The 16,636-nt window shown below is 45.1% G+C and overlaps 2 protein-coding genes across 4 annotated transcripts in view; one reads left to right on the top strand and one right to left on the bottom strand.

The window, feature by feature from the left end:
• The window catches only part of Heatr5b (HEAT repeat containing 5B), a 79,791-nt gene extending 79,166 nt beyond the window's left edge, over positions 1-625 (bottom strand). The window contains 1 exon segment of the mRNA XM_028873325.2: positions 521-625. The gene's annotated coding sequence lies outside the window, so the exon portion shown is untranslated.
• Positions 626-819: 194 nt separating this feature from the next.
• Positions 820-14,975, top strand: Gpatch11 (G-patch domain containing 11). Of its 3 annotated transcripts, none has more exons than XM_028873304.2 (11): positions 820-986; positions 1,985-2,109; positions 3,512-3,586; positions 4,257-4,483; positions 5,549-5,590; positions 6,779-6,899; positions 7,124-7,214; positions 8,204-8,317; positions 10,040-10,121; positions 11,611-11,701; positions 13,881-14,975. In XM_028873304.2, exons 3-10 carry the CDS (start codon positions 3,537-3,539, stop codon positions 11,664-11,666), a joined length of 783 nt encoding a protein of 260 aa, XP_028729137.1. In that variant the 5' UTR covers positions 820-986; positions 1,985-2,109; positions 3,512-3,536; the 3' UTR covers positions 11,667-11,701; positions 13,881-14,975. The 3 variants fall into 3 exon arrangements, with proteins under 3 accessions (XP_028729137.1, XP_028729126.1, XP_028729119.1); XM_028873293.2 differs by having other exon boundaries at positions 13,484-14,975; XM_028873286.2 differs by lacking the exon at positions 13,881-14,975 and adding an exon at positions 12,484-12,806.
• Positions 14,976-16,636: the final 1,661 nt, after the last annotated feature.

Raw genomic sequence — 16,636 nt, 5'->3', positions numbered from 1 at the left:
GAAAATGTAAATGCTGCAAGAAGGCATTATTCCCGGTAACGCAATTCTACCCCCGAAGCACCAAGCTCATGCATCTTGGCGAGCCTTCCCCGTGCCCTGCTGAGTGTACATGCACCTTTATGGTCCCCGGCGACCACAGGCTTCCGACAGGCCAGGGGCGGGCCCCCAAAAAAAGGGACCCGCAGCAGGAGCGCCCGGGACAACCCCTCGGCCCAAGGGATACAGCCGGGCAGAACCCCGAGTGCACGGGGTAGGGGTGCACCCCGCGGCTCCGAGGACCGCGACAGCTTGAGACAGCTCGGGGGAAAAACCGCGAGCCGGGGTCGCGGGGCCGTCCCAGGAGGTCAGCCTCACGTCGCAAGGGGGGGTGTCCTCGAGCTGTCAACCCCACGAGGCTGAGGCTCCCCGGCCTCCCAAATCCAATGCCTTCCTCAGCCCGCAGAGAAAACGTCCCGGGGCACCGGGAACGCGGTGCGTGTCCGCCTGCCTGCTTTGACAGCGCACGGGACCGCCGCCTCACCTTTCCAGTCCGGCCGGCCTGGGGGCCCCGATCAGCTGAGAGCCCCGCAGGCAGAAGCTACGGCAGAGGAAACCCGGATGCCCCGCCTCCCCAACGCCAGCCCGCAGGAAGCCGAGCGGGAGGGAGAGGCAGGCGCGCGCGCGTGCGCAGAACGCTGGTCTTGCTCGCTCGCGCGCCCGCACGCGCACGCGCGGCCCTCACGCTCTCGTAGCCCCGCCCACCTCCCTCCCCCAGCGAATCGGCTGTCGGAACCCGAGGGGGCTGGAGATCCGGGCGGGTCCTTGGCGAGTGGGGCGGCGCATGCGCGGCGCGCGCTCGGCTCCGGAGACGGGTCCCGGGCGGCTGAAGCTGCGGTTTACTTTTTTTCCCCGGCACTGCGGACGCCCAAGGAGAGTGAGTGACGGAGGTCGGTGCTAGTTGGCTTTGGCCGCCCATCGCAACATCAGCAGCAGCGCCCTCCTCATCCGTGAGTGGTCGTTTTTGAGGGGTCGCTGCAGGCGGGAGGGGAGGGCCCGTGCGATGCTCGAGGCCCCTGTAGGAAAGAGGTGGCCCATCTCTGTATTCAGTCGCCCCTGCTTCACACTCACCGTGAAAAGATGCCCAGTAAAGAATGAGCCCGCACCGGTCATCTTCTTCCTGTTGAGAAAATGGTCACCCTTTATTTAGGTACTTAGTCAAAGAGCCGCGCATCATTCTTGCCCTGGTTCTTTCTCACACACCACCTCCAACCCATCCGCAAAAGACGTGTGATCACTTCGCTGCTGTGACTCCTAAGGGATGGTCCAGGCCCACCAGCATCTTTTCCTGAGTATTATCTATCGCCTTGTGGAGTTTATGCTTATGTTATGGAGGGAGTGGATAATGCTAGTGTGTACTGTCCTCATAGCAAGAGAGCTTTCACACTCGAGGGCCTAATTCCTTATTCCACTCCTTAACAATAATTTAACCTCCTCACCAATAGTAATCACTTTCCTCAAAGTTTGTCCGTTAATGACATCGCAATACCTGGTGTACGTAAGTGTGATGAGATATGAAAATTTTGACTATAGGATGTAATAACTAAAAGGGAGAAATAACCTGTCATCTCACTGTGCAGATCACGCTGCCCTCAAACTCCTGAGTGTTGAAATGACACCAGTGGGCCACCATGTCTGACTTTGGAAATGTTTCCCTTGAAAATAATTCAGAGCCGGGCGGTGGTGGCACACGCCTTTAGTCCCAGCACTCGGGAGGCAGAGCCAGGTGGATCTCTGTGAGTTCAAGGACAGCCCGGCCTACAGAGTGAGATCCAGGACAGGCAACAAAACTACATCGAGAAACACTGTCTCCAAAAAACAAGCAAACAAAAAAATTCAGTTTGGGCTAGACATTTAGCTCCATGGTAGAATGCTTTTCTTGCATGTGTAAGACCCTGGGTTCAATACCCAGCTCATCAAAGACAATTAGAACCTCATTCTGTTTCAGGAGCAAGATCACCGAGACCTGTATTCTGTGTGGTTGGGAACGAATCATTTAGCCGGACTGAGCTAATTCATTTTTCAAGCTGGAAAGTGGAACTGTTTGTATCTATTGAGTTGTTCATGAACTAGGTGAGTACTAACCACTATATGTAAGAATACTGGTGTTCAGTCTGAGTCACCTCAGGCTTGACTGTTTCCCAAGTGGCTCACTGATTTGGCTCACACGTCTGTGCCTCAGATCCTTCTGTGTGGACGTCCCCTTAGAGCTTCTTGAGTGCTCTCGTGAGGGACCACAGACTTCATTCAATTACTCCATCCTACCATCTTTACATAGTGAAATGCTCAGTGTGACCCAAAAGTCACTCTAATATACAAAACCCTGTTGGTTACACGAACTGCTCAATGTGGAGATTACACAGAGTTATCAAAAAGCCAAGAGGCAAGATTTACTAGGAACAGACCGTTTTGAAGAATACCACATAAGGGCTGGAGAGATGGCTCAGAGGTTAAGAGCACTGGCTGTTCTTCCAGCGGTCCTGAGTTCAATTCCCAGCACCCACATGGTGGCTCACAACCATCTGTAATGAGATCTGGTGCCCTCTTCTGGCCTACAGGGATACATGCAAACAGAACTTTGTATACATAATAAATAAATAAATAGGAGCTGGAGAGATGGCTCAGAGGTTAAGAGCACTGACTGTTCTTCCAGAGGTCTTGAGTTCAATTCCCAGCAACCACATTGTGGCTCACAACCATCTGTAATGAGATTTGGCACCCTCCTCTGTATACATAATAAATAAATAAATCTTTAAATAAATAAATCTTTAAAAAGAAAAAAAGAGCCGGGCGGTGGTGGCGCACACCTTTAATCCCAGCACTCGGGAGACAGAGCCAGGCGGATCTCTGTGAGTTCGAGGCCAGCCTGGGCTACCAAGTGAGTTCCAGGAAAGGCACAAAGCTACACAGAGAAACCCTGTCTCGAAAAACCAAAAAAAAAAAAAAAAAAAGGAAGAAAGAAAAAAAGAATACCCCATCATTATATGATGTTTGTCTCATAACTGGAGGATCACAAGTTCCAAGGCCAGCTTGGACTATATAGTGAGTTCCAGGCCAGCCTGAGATACAGGACACAGGCCGGTCCGATCTCACCAAAGAAACAAAAGAAAAGAAAACAAAACAAGAGTGTTTACTTCTGTCGTGTTTTGAATTGGTATGGTACCAATAGACTCATACTTTTGAATATTTGGTCCTCAATTGGAAGACCTGTTTGGGGAGGATTAGAAGGTGTGGCCTTGTTGGAGGAGGTGAGTCACAACAGGGGCTTGGAGGTTTCAAAAGTCACACCAATCTCAGTTAGCTTCTGTTGGGTTGGCTGCTTCGCTGTTCCTAGGACATAAGGTGTTGAAATTCTCTTTGTGCACAGGGGAGCATCCTATAGTGTTGCCACGCTCCAGGGTTGATTTCCATTTTGGTAAGCTAAAATGATAATGATAATAAATAATACTATTACTTTGTCCTGTCTGATTTGTAGGTAGTATTGTCATAGGACATTGAACATGGCAGAAGAAGAAGAGGATTACATGTCAGATGCCTTCATTAATGTTCAGTGAGTAATGTGCACACCTAATATGATGATATAAAAAAGACGCATATAGACTAAAATGAGGACATTGGTTGGCTGGTGGTGGTGGTAGTCATGTGTGTTGGCTTGTTTTGAGACAGGGTCTGTCTCATGTAGCTCAGGCTGCTCTCTAACTGACTCACTGTGTAGCTGATTCCCCTGCCTCTGTTTCCTAAGAGCTGAGATTACAGGTGTGTGCAAAGACCCTGACTAGTTGTTACAGTGTTGGGTTTCATGCGTACTAACTAGGTAAGTACTCTGACACTACTTGAGCTACCCCCACCCCAACCCAGGACATTTTTTAATATGTATTTCAATTTTTAAAGAAGAGGCAGGCAGATTGCTGAGTTTGAGGCCAGCCTGGTCTGCAGAGAGTTCCAGGATGGCCAGGACGACACAGAGAAACCCTGTTTTGAACCCCCATCCCCTCCAAAAAAAAAAAAAAATCAATCTTAACTGTTTCATGGATAACATCTTGTGTGTCCATACAAAGATGATAGGCGCTGGCTGTCTTATCTCTCTCGGTGTTAATCATTTTACTTCTCTTAACCCTGTTTGGGTGCCTTCCTCTGTCTCCTGTCAGTGTCAAGGGGGTACCTGGCAAACAGGGAGAAAACTTCCTGAACTCGTCTACACCGTTGCCTTTATTTTTCAGAGAAGACGTCAGACCAGGCGTGCCAATGCTGAGGCAGATCCGCGAGGCCCGCCGGAAAGAAGAGAAGCAGCAGGAAGCTAATCTGAAAAACAGACAGAAGAGTGTGAAAGAAGAAGAACGGGAAAGACGTGACCTCGGGTTGAAGAATGCGCTGGGCTCTGAAAACAAAGGATTTGCTTTGCTCCAGAAGATGGGATACAAGAGCGGGCAGGCCCTGGGCAAGAGTGGTGCGTCACGTGCGGAACTGGCTTGGGGTTCTTATTTGTTTGTTTGTTTGAGACAGGGTTTCCCCGTGTAGCTTTGGAGCCTGTCCTGGAACTCGCTCAGTAGCCCAGACTGGCCTCGAACTCACAGAGATCCGCCTGCCTCTGCCTCCTGAGGGCTGGGACGAAAGGCATGCGCCACCACCGCTCAGCTTGGTTCCGTGCTCTTTACCACTCACTTGCAATGTGCTGATGAAGACCTAAGTTGACAGTACTTCTTATCTACCAAAAAGCAAAGCAACTTAAGTTTTTTGGTATCTTTGGAGCTACCGAACCTTCCAGAGTTGTCTTCTCACATGCCGACACGAGCCACTCAACATCCCACGGCCTCCTTGAACTGGCAAGTGGCCGACAGTGGAGGCAGTGGAGAATGGTGGCGGGTGATGGGCAGAGAAGCGCAGTGGCCAGATGGCAATGAAGCAACTTAGGGGACCATGGCAGGGCTCTTCCCGGCTTGCTCTGTGCCTGTGGCAGCCGTCCGACTCACCTTCCGCTTGGAGAAGCTGTGTTCCCCTGTAGGAGGTGAAACTGCTTATTAAGATGTAGTGGCTGGAAATGGTGACTTCGGTTTGCTTTGTTTCTACTTTAATCACGTTGATGTTTTCATACAGGAAGACTGTTTTCTCTTGCAATTTCTGCCCGCTAAGACTGTTGCTTCCATAATGTTGCTTCCTGAAATGGCATAAGTGTACTGGGAGGCAGAGGCAGGTGGATCTCTGTGAGTTCAGGGCCAGCCTGGTCTACATAATGAGTTCCAGGAGAGCTGGGGCCACATAGTGAGACTTGGTCTCAAAAATAGATAGATGATAGATAGATAGATAGATAGATAGATAGATAGATAGATAGATAGATAGATAGACAGACAGATAGATAGATAGATAGGTGGGTGGATGATATGTAAAGTTAGGAGAGGTAATAGCTAAAAAAGAGAGTAAGAGAATATTAGTTTCCAGAATTGGATTTGGGATGCCATTGAACCTGGGAAGGGATATAATATTTCTAATTTATGTTTCTTTTTTCTGTTTTTAGGAGATGGTATTGTTGAACCAATTCCTCTCAATGTCAAAACAGGTATATAATAATTTTTAACTATATTAAGTAACAATAACTTTTTTTTTTTTTTTTGATTTTTCAAGACAGGGTTTCTCTGTATAGCTTTGCGCCTTTCCTGGAGCTCACTTGGTAGCCCAGGCTGGCCTCGAACTCACAGAGATCCACCTGGCTCTGCCTCCCGAGTGCTGGGATTAAAGGCGTGCGCCACCAACGCCCGGCCAAGTAACAATAACTTAGATTGGCTTGCTTAATATGTTTTTGTAAGGGTGACCTTATAGTTGACTGTCATGGGAAGCCTATGAAATAGCAGAATGTTAAACTTTTAAACCTTTGTAAAGTTGTTTTTGTAAGAAAAAAAAAATTTTTTTAAAGTAAGCTTTGGTGAAATAGAAGTAATGGAATGTAAAATGTAAATCATAAAAAATACGGGGAGCCAGGAGGAGTCATTTGTGATTATGCACCCGAAATCTCAGGACTTAGAATGGAAGATGTAGGAGGATAAGTTTGTGGGGGTTAGCCTGAGCTACATAGTGAGGCCCCGCCCCAGAGTGAAGGATGAAGCCCATTGGTAGAGCCTGTCCGGTACAGGGCCCTGCCTCTGATTCCAGCACCACAAAAACTGGGGGGAAATTTTTATAACGATGAAAGCACAGCGCCTTTCTTGTCTTTCGTAAGGTGCCAAAAATGTTCTAAAGAAGATTTGTCGATGATATTTTAAGTGTAATTCCTTGGTTTAACTGAAGAGACAAAAAAGCATACATGTGTGAAAGTGTGATAGTTGATAGTATTTTCCTAATTTTTATTTTATTTATTTATTATTTACTTATTTATTTTTGGGTTTTGGGGATAGGGTTTCTCTGTATAACAGTCCTGGCTATCCTGGAACTCACTCTGTAGACCAGGCTGGCCTCGAACTCAAAGATCCATCTGCCTCTACCTCCCAAGTGCTGGGATTAAAGGCATGTGCCAACACCTCCCTAATTTGTAAAAATGTGTGTAGCATTACTGTGTTGGATGAGACTCTTTGATCTTTGTCAAAGTCATCCTAGTGTTTTCTGCTGCCATTTTAATGAAATAAGTTAGGATAATTATATTCAAATGAAAACTGCATTTAATTTCTTAGCTATTTAAATTGTCAGGTTTTGAAGTTTAAGAAAAAAGAAAAAAAGTTCCCAAATTCCTCATCAGAATTTTGTCTGTGACCAGGAAAAAGTGGCTTAGGTCACGAGACATTACTAAAACGGAAAGCAGAGGAAAGGCTGGAAAACTACCGGAGAAAAATTCACATGATAAACCAAAATGAAGAAAAGGCCGCCGAGCAGTTCCGGTAAAGCGTTTGTTTCCTTTGACCTGGTTTTGCTTCCAATCCCCTTATGACGGTGTGCTCCCCAGTGCTCGGGTATATAAGTAGTTAAGAGAATAGAGACATCACGACTCTTCCTTCACTGAGGATGCGAATGCTTCCAATCCCCTTCTGACGGTGTGCTCCCCAGCGCTCGGGTATAAAAGTAGTTAAGAAAATAGAGACATCACGACTCTTCCTTCACTCAGGATGCGAATGAAAAGTAAGCAAGACGAGATGAGGCTTGAAGGAGACCTGCGAAGAAGCCAGCGAGCCTGCCAGCAGCTGGATACCCAGAAGGTCGGTGGGCATCTCCCTCCAGTTTCCTAGTGCTTTAGTACCTGGATGATCTGGTTTATATTCTTATTGAGGAAAAAAACAAAACCAAACCAAAAACTCCACCCCTTGCTTATAAAACCTTTCCCTTAAAGATCTACAATGGGCGGTGGTGGCGCACGCCTTTAAACCCAGCACTCGGGAGGCAGAGCCATGCGGATCTCTGTGAGTTTGAGGCTAGCCTGGCCTACAGAGTGAGATCCAGGACAGGCACGAAAACTACACAGAGAAATCCTACCTCGAAAAACAAACAAAAAAACTTGGTTTGATGTGCAGCACTAGCTACTGTGGTGACTGACTCACTAGTGACTGACTTACTCCAGAGACCGGTGTCCTGAGTTGTCTGCTAAGGGTTAAATAGCTTTGGTTTTATTCCAATTATCACTACTCAGGACTGGAAGGTATAGAAATGCTGTTCCCCTTAATGTTTGATTAACCAGAATAACCTAATTTTAGTTTATACTTCTCACTTTGTGTGTCTGTTGGGAAATTAAGGTGGAATACTTTCATTTCCAATAGGAATCTTTTAAAATCATTTTAAAAGAAATCTTTGCCTTTTACAAAACACAGTGAGTGGTATCAAGATAAAAATAAGGTCACTTAAAGTCTCAAATATTGCTATAATTTCTGTCTTAGGTAAGTAGCTGAGAGGAATGGCCCACTTGACCTTATTTCCGTGGGGTATTATCTTGCACGTACTTGCTGATACTTAATGACTTCCTAGCTCATATGTACCATTTTAGACTCATCGCTCACCGCTCATCTTCCTTGCTTGACTGACAAAATTCTAATTGCCCTTTTAGTCAGTCTTCACTGGTCGTGGTCCGATGCTTTACTGAGAAATTGCACTCAGTAAACATTAATTGGAAGAAGAATCCGTGTTAACACAAACGTACTTATAACAGCACAAGTGTACTTAGCTGTGCTTTATAACAATCATCCTGCATTTTCAGAACATTCAGGTTCCCAGGGAGGCATGGTACTGGATAAGGCCTGAGGAGGAGGAGACTGAAGAAGAGGAAGAGGAAGACCAGGATGAAGATGAATACACCAGCGAAGATTTGAGTGTACGTCTGGGCACCATTTGTTTCCTCAGGGCGGGAGTCTTGGCCTTGGCACTGATCCCACCTGAAGCTGGGTAACTCTGCTGTGGGCAGCATGATCGGATGTGTAGCAGTACCACATGCCACTTGGCGTGGGATCTGCCACCTGCCTAGGGGCGGGGAGGGAGAAAGGACAGTCACATAGACACACAGGAAAACTAAGATCGGGTGGGGATGTGCTCACTCTGATGGGGTACCTACTACCCCGCAACCCTGAATGTCAGTGTGTTTATTAGCTGTAGCACACGGGGAGGGGCTAGCTAGTCTTGATGGGAAGTCTCTCTAGGCAAGCAGCCTCAGGCTGTGTGATATCCCAGAGGAGGAAGCTGTAGCTGCCAGTTGAAGCTGGCGTCTGGAGGGTGGAGACAAGGTACACTGCTATGCAGGCAATAGAGAAAGCCTTGGGTGAACAGAGTCCTGAGTGAATGTGTATCGCTGACATTGGCGTGCCATGTCGAGAGCTCCTCCAGTGCCTCCGCCCCACAGGAGTGGCAAGGAGGAACAGCTAAGCTTTCCTCGGGGGTCTGAGAATGCGTGCTGGTAAATGATTGATCAGGGTGTGCGAACACTGGCAACTGCAGCGTGACAACCAAAAAATGTCTCCAAGCATTGCCAAGTAGCCCCTGGGGAGAAAAATCACCTGAGTCGAGAGCTGCTGATTTCCAGGATTGCTTTACTAACCCAAAAATAAAAAATTCATATAATTTTTCCATTTAGTTTTAGTTTACTAAAAAGGACAGATTAGCTACAAATGTAAATGATTGCAGTTGGTTTTGTTTCCTGTTCAATTCTAAAAGTGATCCTAATGTGTACCTCATCCGTTCACCAAACAAGACAAACAGAAAATAACCTCAGAAGGAAGTACGGGGCGGACAAAGATAGCTCAGTGAGTCTGCCGCCGAGCCTGAGTCCAGTCCCTGGGACTCACATGGTGGAAGGAGAGAGCAGGCTCCCCCAAATCTCCCTCTGACACACGCTGGGCAGCACGTGAGACACATACACACACATACGCACAATTAGGTTTTAAATGTAGTTATTCAAGAAAGGATGGTGATACCCTATAGTTACTTGCATATGGAATTTTCCTAGGCAGCGTTCACAGCTTTAAGCACATATGTACGTCTTAACTGAGAGTTAGTCTGATGAGTGTGGCTGAAGGGGGTGGTTCTTCCCTCCCTCACCCGAGGGGCAGAGTCCTTGCAAGTAAAAGAGGTTTTTGAGAATCTAATTATCGCTGGGCACGATGGCTACGTGAGCATCCCGTGATCTGCCACTCAAAGTGGATGTTCCTGCTGGGCAGGATGATGCACACCCTTAATGCCAGCACTGGGGAGGCAGGGACAGGCAGATCTCTGTGAGTTCGAGGCCAGCCTGATCTACATAGCAAGTTCCAGGCTAATAATACATAATGAGACCCTGTCTTTTTCAAAAGACCAAACACCAAAACTTCATCACAGAGCCAGCCACAAGATGATTTTCTTTATGCTCACCAGTTGTCTCTTGTGGACAAGTGGCTAGTCAACTGAGACATACATGCCCAAATGTATCACCTCTGCTCTTGACTCCCTGAGTAACTGTTGGAGAGTACCAGGAGAGTTCAAGCCTGGCCCTTAGTAACGGAACTGAGATCCAGGAACCAAGGTTCTGGTTGATGTGAGCCACTGATGTACCCGTGTCCTCCTCCAGGTGCTGGAGAAGCTGCAGATACTCACCGGATACTTACGAGAAGAACATCTATATTGCATTTGGTGTGGGACAGCCTACGAAGGTGAGAAGATGATTTATGTTTAAAGACTACTGCCCGTGAATACTTGGTTGTTTTTTTTTAATAATACTCACATGTCTTTTCCCATTCAAATAGCAATGTGGGACTGCTGTCTAAAGGGTTGGTGACTACAGAAATAATTGAGTTTTTATTAGAATTTAACATTTAATTTTTCAGTCACTGAATGTGCAAGAGGGAATTTTCATTATTTTATTACTCAAATAATTTCCACTCTAAAGAATAACTTTGAAAGGCTTAGGCATGGTGACACACACCATTAATCCCAGCCCTCAAGAGGCAGAGGCAGTGGATCTCTGAGTTCAAGGCCGCCTGGTCTACAGAGCGAGTTCAGGATAGCCAGGGCTACACAGAGAAACCTTGTCTTGAGAAAAAGAAAGGAAAAGTTTTTTGTTGTTGTTGTTGTTGTTGTTTTTCGAGACAGGGTTTCTCTGTGTAGTTTTATCCTGGAACTTACTCTGTAGACCAGGCTGGCCTAATTCACAGAGATCCGCCTGGCTCTGCCTCTTGAGTGCTGGGATTAAAGACGTGCGCCACCACCGCCCAGCTGCAAGGTTTATTTTTATTTGTGTGTTCAAACTTTGTGTGTGAGTGCTGTGACAGCATTTCTCAGGCCTACACAGCAAGTTCCAGCCCCTCAGGGCTACATAATGAGACCTTGTCTCAACCACCTACCCCCATCCAAAAAAAAAGAAGAACCAAAAACCTTGCAGATAATGATTTCTTTCATGCTTTATTTTTGAAGATTCATCTTTGATAGATACTTGCATTAATTGTCCTGACTCATAAACATCAACTCTGTTGAAATCCCTTCTTTTTTTCATCGTGAAGAAAAAAATTAGTTTAACCCCTGCCAAATATCTCTTTTCTTTTTATCTGTTCTTCTCTCATATCTTACATCCTGACCTCAGTTTCCCCTCCCTCCTCTCCTCCCAGTCCCTCCCCACCACCTCGCCTCTCTCTCCCCCAGATCCACCCCTCCTCCGGTTCCCTTCAGAAAAGTCTGGCCAGATATCTCAACTGAACCAATTGGCTCATATGTTTGTCCATTTCACCTTGATTAGCTTGTATTTAAGGACTTTGTAATTTGAGAATGAGGATCTTTTTCGTTATCACTTTAAGTTTTATATTAGGTGTATGGGTGCTATGCCCATGTGTATCTGTGCACCACATACATTCAGTGTTCACGGAGGCCAGAAGAAGGCATCCAGTCCCCTGGTCCTGGAGTGAGACAGCTGTGAGCCACATGTGGGTGCTGAAAATGGGATCCAGATCCCCTGGAAGAGTGGCCAGTGCTCTTAACCATTGAGCCGTATCGCCAGCCCCCAGCCCCTTGTTTTTTATTGTCTTAATCTTTTTCCTCATTTACTTTGTAGAATAAAAACATGACTAGTCAAAAATACTACATACAATTTTCTACAAGTTTACTCTAAACATATTTACTTACCTTTTATTTCTCTCACATAAATTACAGATAAAGAAGACCTATCTTCAAATTGCCCAGGACCAACCTCTGCAGATCATGACTGAGATTATTCCCAATAAAGTAAAAACTATTTATGCAGGTGAGAAAAGACGGCCTTTATGTAATGCTTTATTCTTTTAGAAGTATGTTCTTCTTTGGATAAAATTGCTCACTGACTTGGGGAAAAGTTACTGTTACTTTAAAATACAAGTATCCTAGACATGGACAATTACGATTTATGCTAGTATTGCGATGCTTGTAGAGGCGTACCAGCAGGTAACACACTTAGCCCCCCCTCTTTACTTGGGAAAAATTGAGAAATAAGGCTTTCTGGGAATCAGGAAATCAATTGGTCTGCTTTAGGGCTTGAGACATACCTTAATAGTAGAATGCCTGCCAAGACCGTACACGGCCCCCAAGTTCAGTCACAGCACCACAAATTAAGCTTATCAGCCTGAAGCTGAAATACAGAACAAGGCCACTTTCTCAAATCAGACTTCCTTCATAGTTCTTATTTGGAGAAAACCGCATGCCTGTCCTCTGCCTGGAGAGCAAGGGCCTACCTTGTGTTCTAGGACCACTGTCTTGAAGAAATAGTTTTATCTTGGTGTGTTGGCCCTCCAGGGTAAGGAGCACACCACAGGCTGAGCCACACATGATCAGTTCTTTACGTCAGTAGCCCTGTCAGATAAAACTCTTCTCTGTGGAAAGGAAGGAACTGAGGGGTCAGAGGATTCCATTCTCCCGGACCATGTCTAAGATCAGACATCAAAGTCATGGGCCTTTTTTCAAAGTTTACGTGCTCAGGGCTCTCCTCTAGTGGGCTTATTTCAACTGATCTAGGGCAGCTCCTGAATATCCACTTTTCTTTTTAATTCCAAGAGTCTGCAGCAGCCTGCCCTTGCTTCCCGAGGGAAACCATTACAGAGGAGTGACCGAGTGAACCCAAACGGGTCAGCACAGTGCAGCACTGAACCATGGCAGAACTAAGGGAGACCACGGGACACAACAGAGCACTAAATTTGGGTTCTGAACGATGGACACAACTTGGCCTGCACAAAGCTGTGAGCAGGCAGCTACTTTGTAACTCAGCAGTTCTAACCACGCAAGTCTAGTTATCTGCCTTGGGTGATCTTATTTATATTTGTCAAAGAATGAACAATCCAGATGTCTATTGAACAAATACATAAAATATTATATATTCATACAGCACAACCTTATTTGGCAGCAAAAAGGAATGTGTTACTGAGACATGCTACAGTGTGGATGAAACTTGGAAACAATACTATATGAAAAATACCCCCGTATGGTCTATTGATTTATATGCGTAGAATGGGCAGATCTATAGTCAGGAAGCAGATTGGTGATTTTGTGGACTGGTGGTTTTCTTTTTCTTTTTTTTCTGTTTTTTTGTTTTTTGTTTTTCAAGACAGGGTTTCTCTGTATAGCTTTGGAGCCTGTCCTGAAACTCGTTCTGTAGACCAGGCTGGCCTCGAACTCACAGAGATCCACCTGCCTCCAGCCTCCTAGCAAATGCTGGAATTAAAGGCCTGCGCCGCCACCACCCAACAAATTGGTGGTTTTCTAGAGTTGGGAGAAGGTGATGAATCTGTTAATGGATGTGGATTTCCTTTGAGGTGACAAAAAATATTTTAAGATTGAACGTAGTCTTGATGCAATTCTGAATAAACACTGTTAAATTGTAGGTGTTGGGTAAATGAATTGTATGCAATGTGAATTATAACGCACAACATTTTTACTGCATTTATTTGATGAGGTGATGTGAATGTGGGTATGGGCGTGGGCATGTACCATGGGACATGTGTGGAGGTCCCAGGATCGCTTGTGTGAGTCAATTCTTCTTTCCTCCTGTGTTGTGCAGGTGCCAGGAGATTGAACTCAGATCATCAGGCTTGGTGCTTTTACCTGCTAAGTCATCTCACTGTTTGTAAAACTTACTGTTTGTTTAAGTTGAGGGGAATTTCAGGTACAAACAGCTTGAAAGACTATGAGTGTCAGAGCATGTTGTGAGCGGATCTGTGTAGCTGGGCCTTAATCTGGAAATAGCACGCACAGGATTCATGATGGCAGCCTCTGGGGAGCGTAGCTGCTGAATCTCATTTTAAGTTTCTGGCCTCAAAAACTGCCGTAAGTGTATACCATGTAAATGACCGACCCTGTGGTAAAGTACTGCAAGTACAGGAAATTACAATACACCACAACTAAATTAACATCCGTGGGGCTCTACATATTCCAGAAGCATTTTGTTTGTCTCCCAGGACTATTACGGCTCTCCGTTAGAATTGAAGCCAATACGAGTGTAACTACATCCATCTACCCATGGGGACACCGTGGGCCACTTTCGGAGCAGAGGACATGCTACAGACACACAGCTAGTTCCTCCAGCGAACACTGAGAGAAAAGAAAACACAGGATGTATGCTATACAGGAAAAGATCATGTCAACCAAATGTAATCTTGGACCCTTTCGATTTTAAACAACCTATACAAAAGACAGTTTTGAGATTGTAAAATGATCCAGACTAATTATATGATAATTACATTTCTTAGTGGATTTGTTAATAGTACAAAGAACTTGTCTGTTAACAAGTCAACTTTTAAATATTTACGACCGTAACACTATAATGCCTGAGATTCACTTTAAAATTTCCCACCAAAGAAACAAAAAACAAAGGCATAAGTGTAACAACAAAGGTAAAATATTATTTGTTAGAACCATATAATGTTATACAATCTCATCACTCTCATCTGTATTTGAAGTTGAAGAGTTATAAGAATTAATATTGAATGAAAATATTTTCTCTTATACTAAAATGTTAACGTGCCAAAGAGCCTCACGTTATGGTGAACGTTCAGGTAGGGACTGGATGTTGTGAGTCTGTCTAGCAAGTCTGCAGATGGTGACTTGGGAAAGCCGACATTCAGGTTTCTCATGTCGCATGTAGATATGTGCACAGCGTGTACTTGTAAACAGGATGAATATATTTGCTAGACATTTATGTTAAGTCCACATGTCTTTATGTATGTGTGCATTTGTTATGTATGGATATTTAATAGAAATGATGTCTTTGGTCTGAGGTAAGATTTCCTAGGTCTATTTCTAGAGAAGCAACTAGGTAAAAATGTTTGTTGTTTTTTTTTTTTTTTTTTTTTCAAAACTGTGCCTGGAATCAGCAAGTGAGTGCTACTTTGCCCCACTGTTGCTGTGATTAAAAAGATACTTTTATCTCCTGGTTTTTGGAGACTGAGACCATATATCCTCAGAAGTAAATGAAAGACGCTTGGGGCTGGAGAGATGGCTCAGAGGTTAAGATCACTGGCCGCTCTTCCAAAGGTCCTGAGTTCAATTCCCAACAACCACATGGTGGCTCACAACCATCTGTGATGAGATCTGGCGCCCTCTTCTGGCCTGCAGGGATACTTGCAGGCAGAACATTGTATACATAATAAGTAAAGAAATAAATCTTTAAAAAAAAAAGATACTAAGAGATAATATACTTATTCCACAGTGTAAAAATATCAGTAAGGGAAGGGTAAAATGCTACATTCTCACTGGCCACATTATTTGGTATTCCTCTTAAATATAGCTTTATTCATTCAAACCAGATAATAGTAGTTTGTTTTTAAAGAGATTTCATCCCACCTAGAAAAACATTGAAAAATGTACATAATATGTCAACCGCTATCCATCTTCGCCTGTGTCTGCCAGTGGTTAACATCACAGGTACTGTCTTCTTCCTCTGTCACTCCAGCGCCAGGGACCCTTTCGACCTCTGCTGTCACCGTACTCACACACAAAGACATGGATATGCGTGTGCACGCGCGTGCGCGCGCGTGTGTTAAATTGTCTTAAAGAAAACAAATTAGCCGGGTGGTGGTGGTGCACGCCTTTTAATTCCATTACTCAGGAGGCAGAGGCAGGTGGATCTCTGTGAGTTTGAGGCCAGCCTGGGCTACAGAGTGAGTTCCAGGAAAGGCTCCAAAGCTACACAGAGAAACCCTGTCTCGAAAAACCAAAAGAGAGAGAGAGAGAGAGAGAGAAAACAAATTATCTAATAGAGTAACCACATTCGGGGTTTGCCTAATAATTTCCTCATGATTGTTAACTTTAGTTATAAATTTGGGACAAAACTAATCCTTACACAACATTGGGAGCCGCACATCATCATCAAAGTTCTACTTTGGGTGATGACAGACTGAATCGCATCGCTGTTGTGGTGACACGTATCTTACATGGTCACCTTTTGAACTCTTGGATGGTCTCTTCCTAGCACTTTTTCACTCTGTAGTTTTAGCATCCAGTGATGAACCTCGCCTTACCGCGCTCAGCGTCGGCAAACATAGCAAATGCTTTTTATGAATACGTCAAGAAAAAGCTACATGCCCTTACTGCTTCTCAGCCCCTGGGAAGCCTACATGTGGCTCACTTTAAAAACTAAAATGACATGACAGTTTGTAATGGTGATTCACTGCTCGAAAGTTTGAGTCAGGATTTCCAAGGATGCTGCATTTCCTGCTGCAGTTTGGGGCTGAAGTCTGCTGTGCCCAGTGTTCCCCTGTGTGCATTCTTTCCAGAGTTTGTACTCCGGCCCTCGCTCACCTTGCCCAGCTGTCCTCTCTACGCTTCCACGTCTTTCACGTTCCTGGAAGTCTCTTAAGTGGCATTTCCAAGTCCTCTGGTCTATAGGAAGTGATCTTGCCTGTCTAGATGGACAGTCTCCTGTTCCCAGCTACTGCCAACAGCATAGCCCTCTTTCTTCCAGACTTTGTTATAATAGAGAATGTACTTAAGCTAAAAAGACTGAGAATCTTCCTTCTCAGTCAACCACTTGTTCATTTAGTATTGCTCCCTCCTCTAGCTACCTTTTCCATCTCACCGTATTTATTGAGCATCCTAAAAAAAACGTTTTTTTTTTTTTTTTTGGTTTTTCGAGACAGGGTTTCTCTGTGTAGCTTTGCGCCTTTCCTGGAACTCACTTGGTAGCCCAGGCTGGCCTCGAACTCACAGAGATCAC

This window comes from Peromyscus leucopus, chromosome 22 (assembly GCF_004664715.2).
Source record: "Peromyscus leucopus breed LL Stock chromosome 22, UCI_PerLeu_2.1, whole genome shotgun sequence".
In the NCBI taxonomy this organism is placed as follows: domain Eukaryota; kingdom Metazoa; phylum Chordata; class Mammalia; order Rodentia; family Cricetidae; genus Peromyscus; species Peromyscus leucopus.
Note: the sequence above shows the minus strand (reverse complement) of the source record. Positions and strands in the feature narration are given on the sequence as shown.

What these genes read in the sequence shown, in the direction of transcription:
- Gpatch11 (XM_028873304.2), top strand. Translation starts at nt 3,537, where the DNA reads ATGGCAGAAGAAGAAGAGGATTACATGTCAGATGCCTTCATTAATGTT. An exon ending in AAGGCCGCCGAGCAGTTCCG is followed by an intron (nt 6,900 to 7,123) that starts GTAAAGCGTTTG and finishes TCCTTCACTCAG; the next exon opens with GATGCGAATGAAAAGTAAGC. An exon ending in ACACCAGCGAAGATTTGAGT is followed by an intron (nt 8,318 to 10,039) that starts GTACGTCTGGGC and finishes GTCCTCCTCCAG; the next exon opens with GTGCTGGAGAAGCTGCAGAT.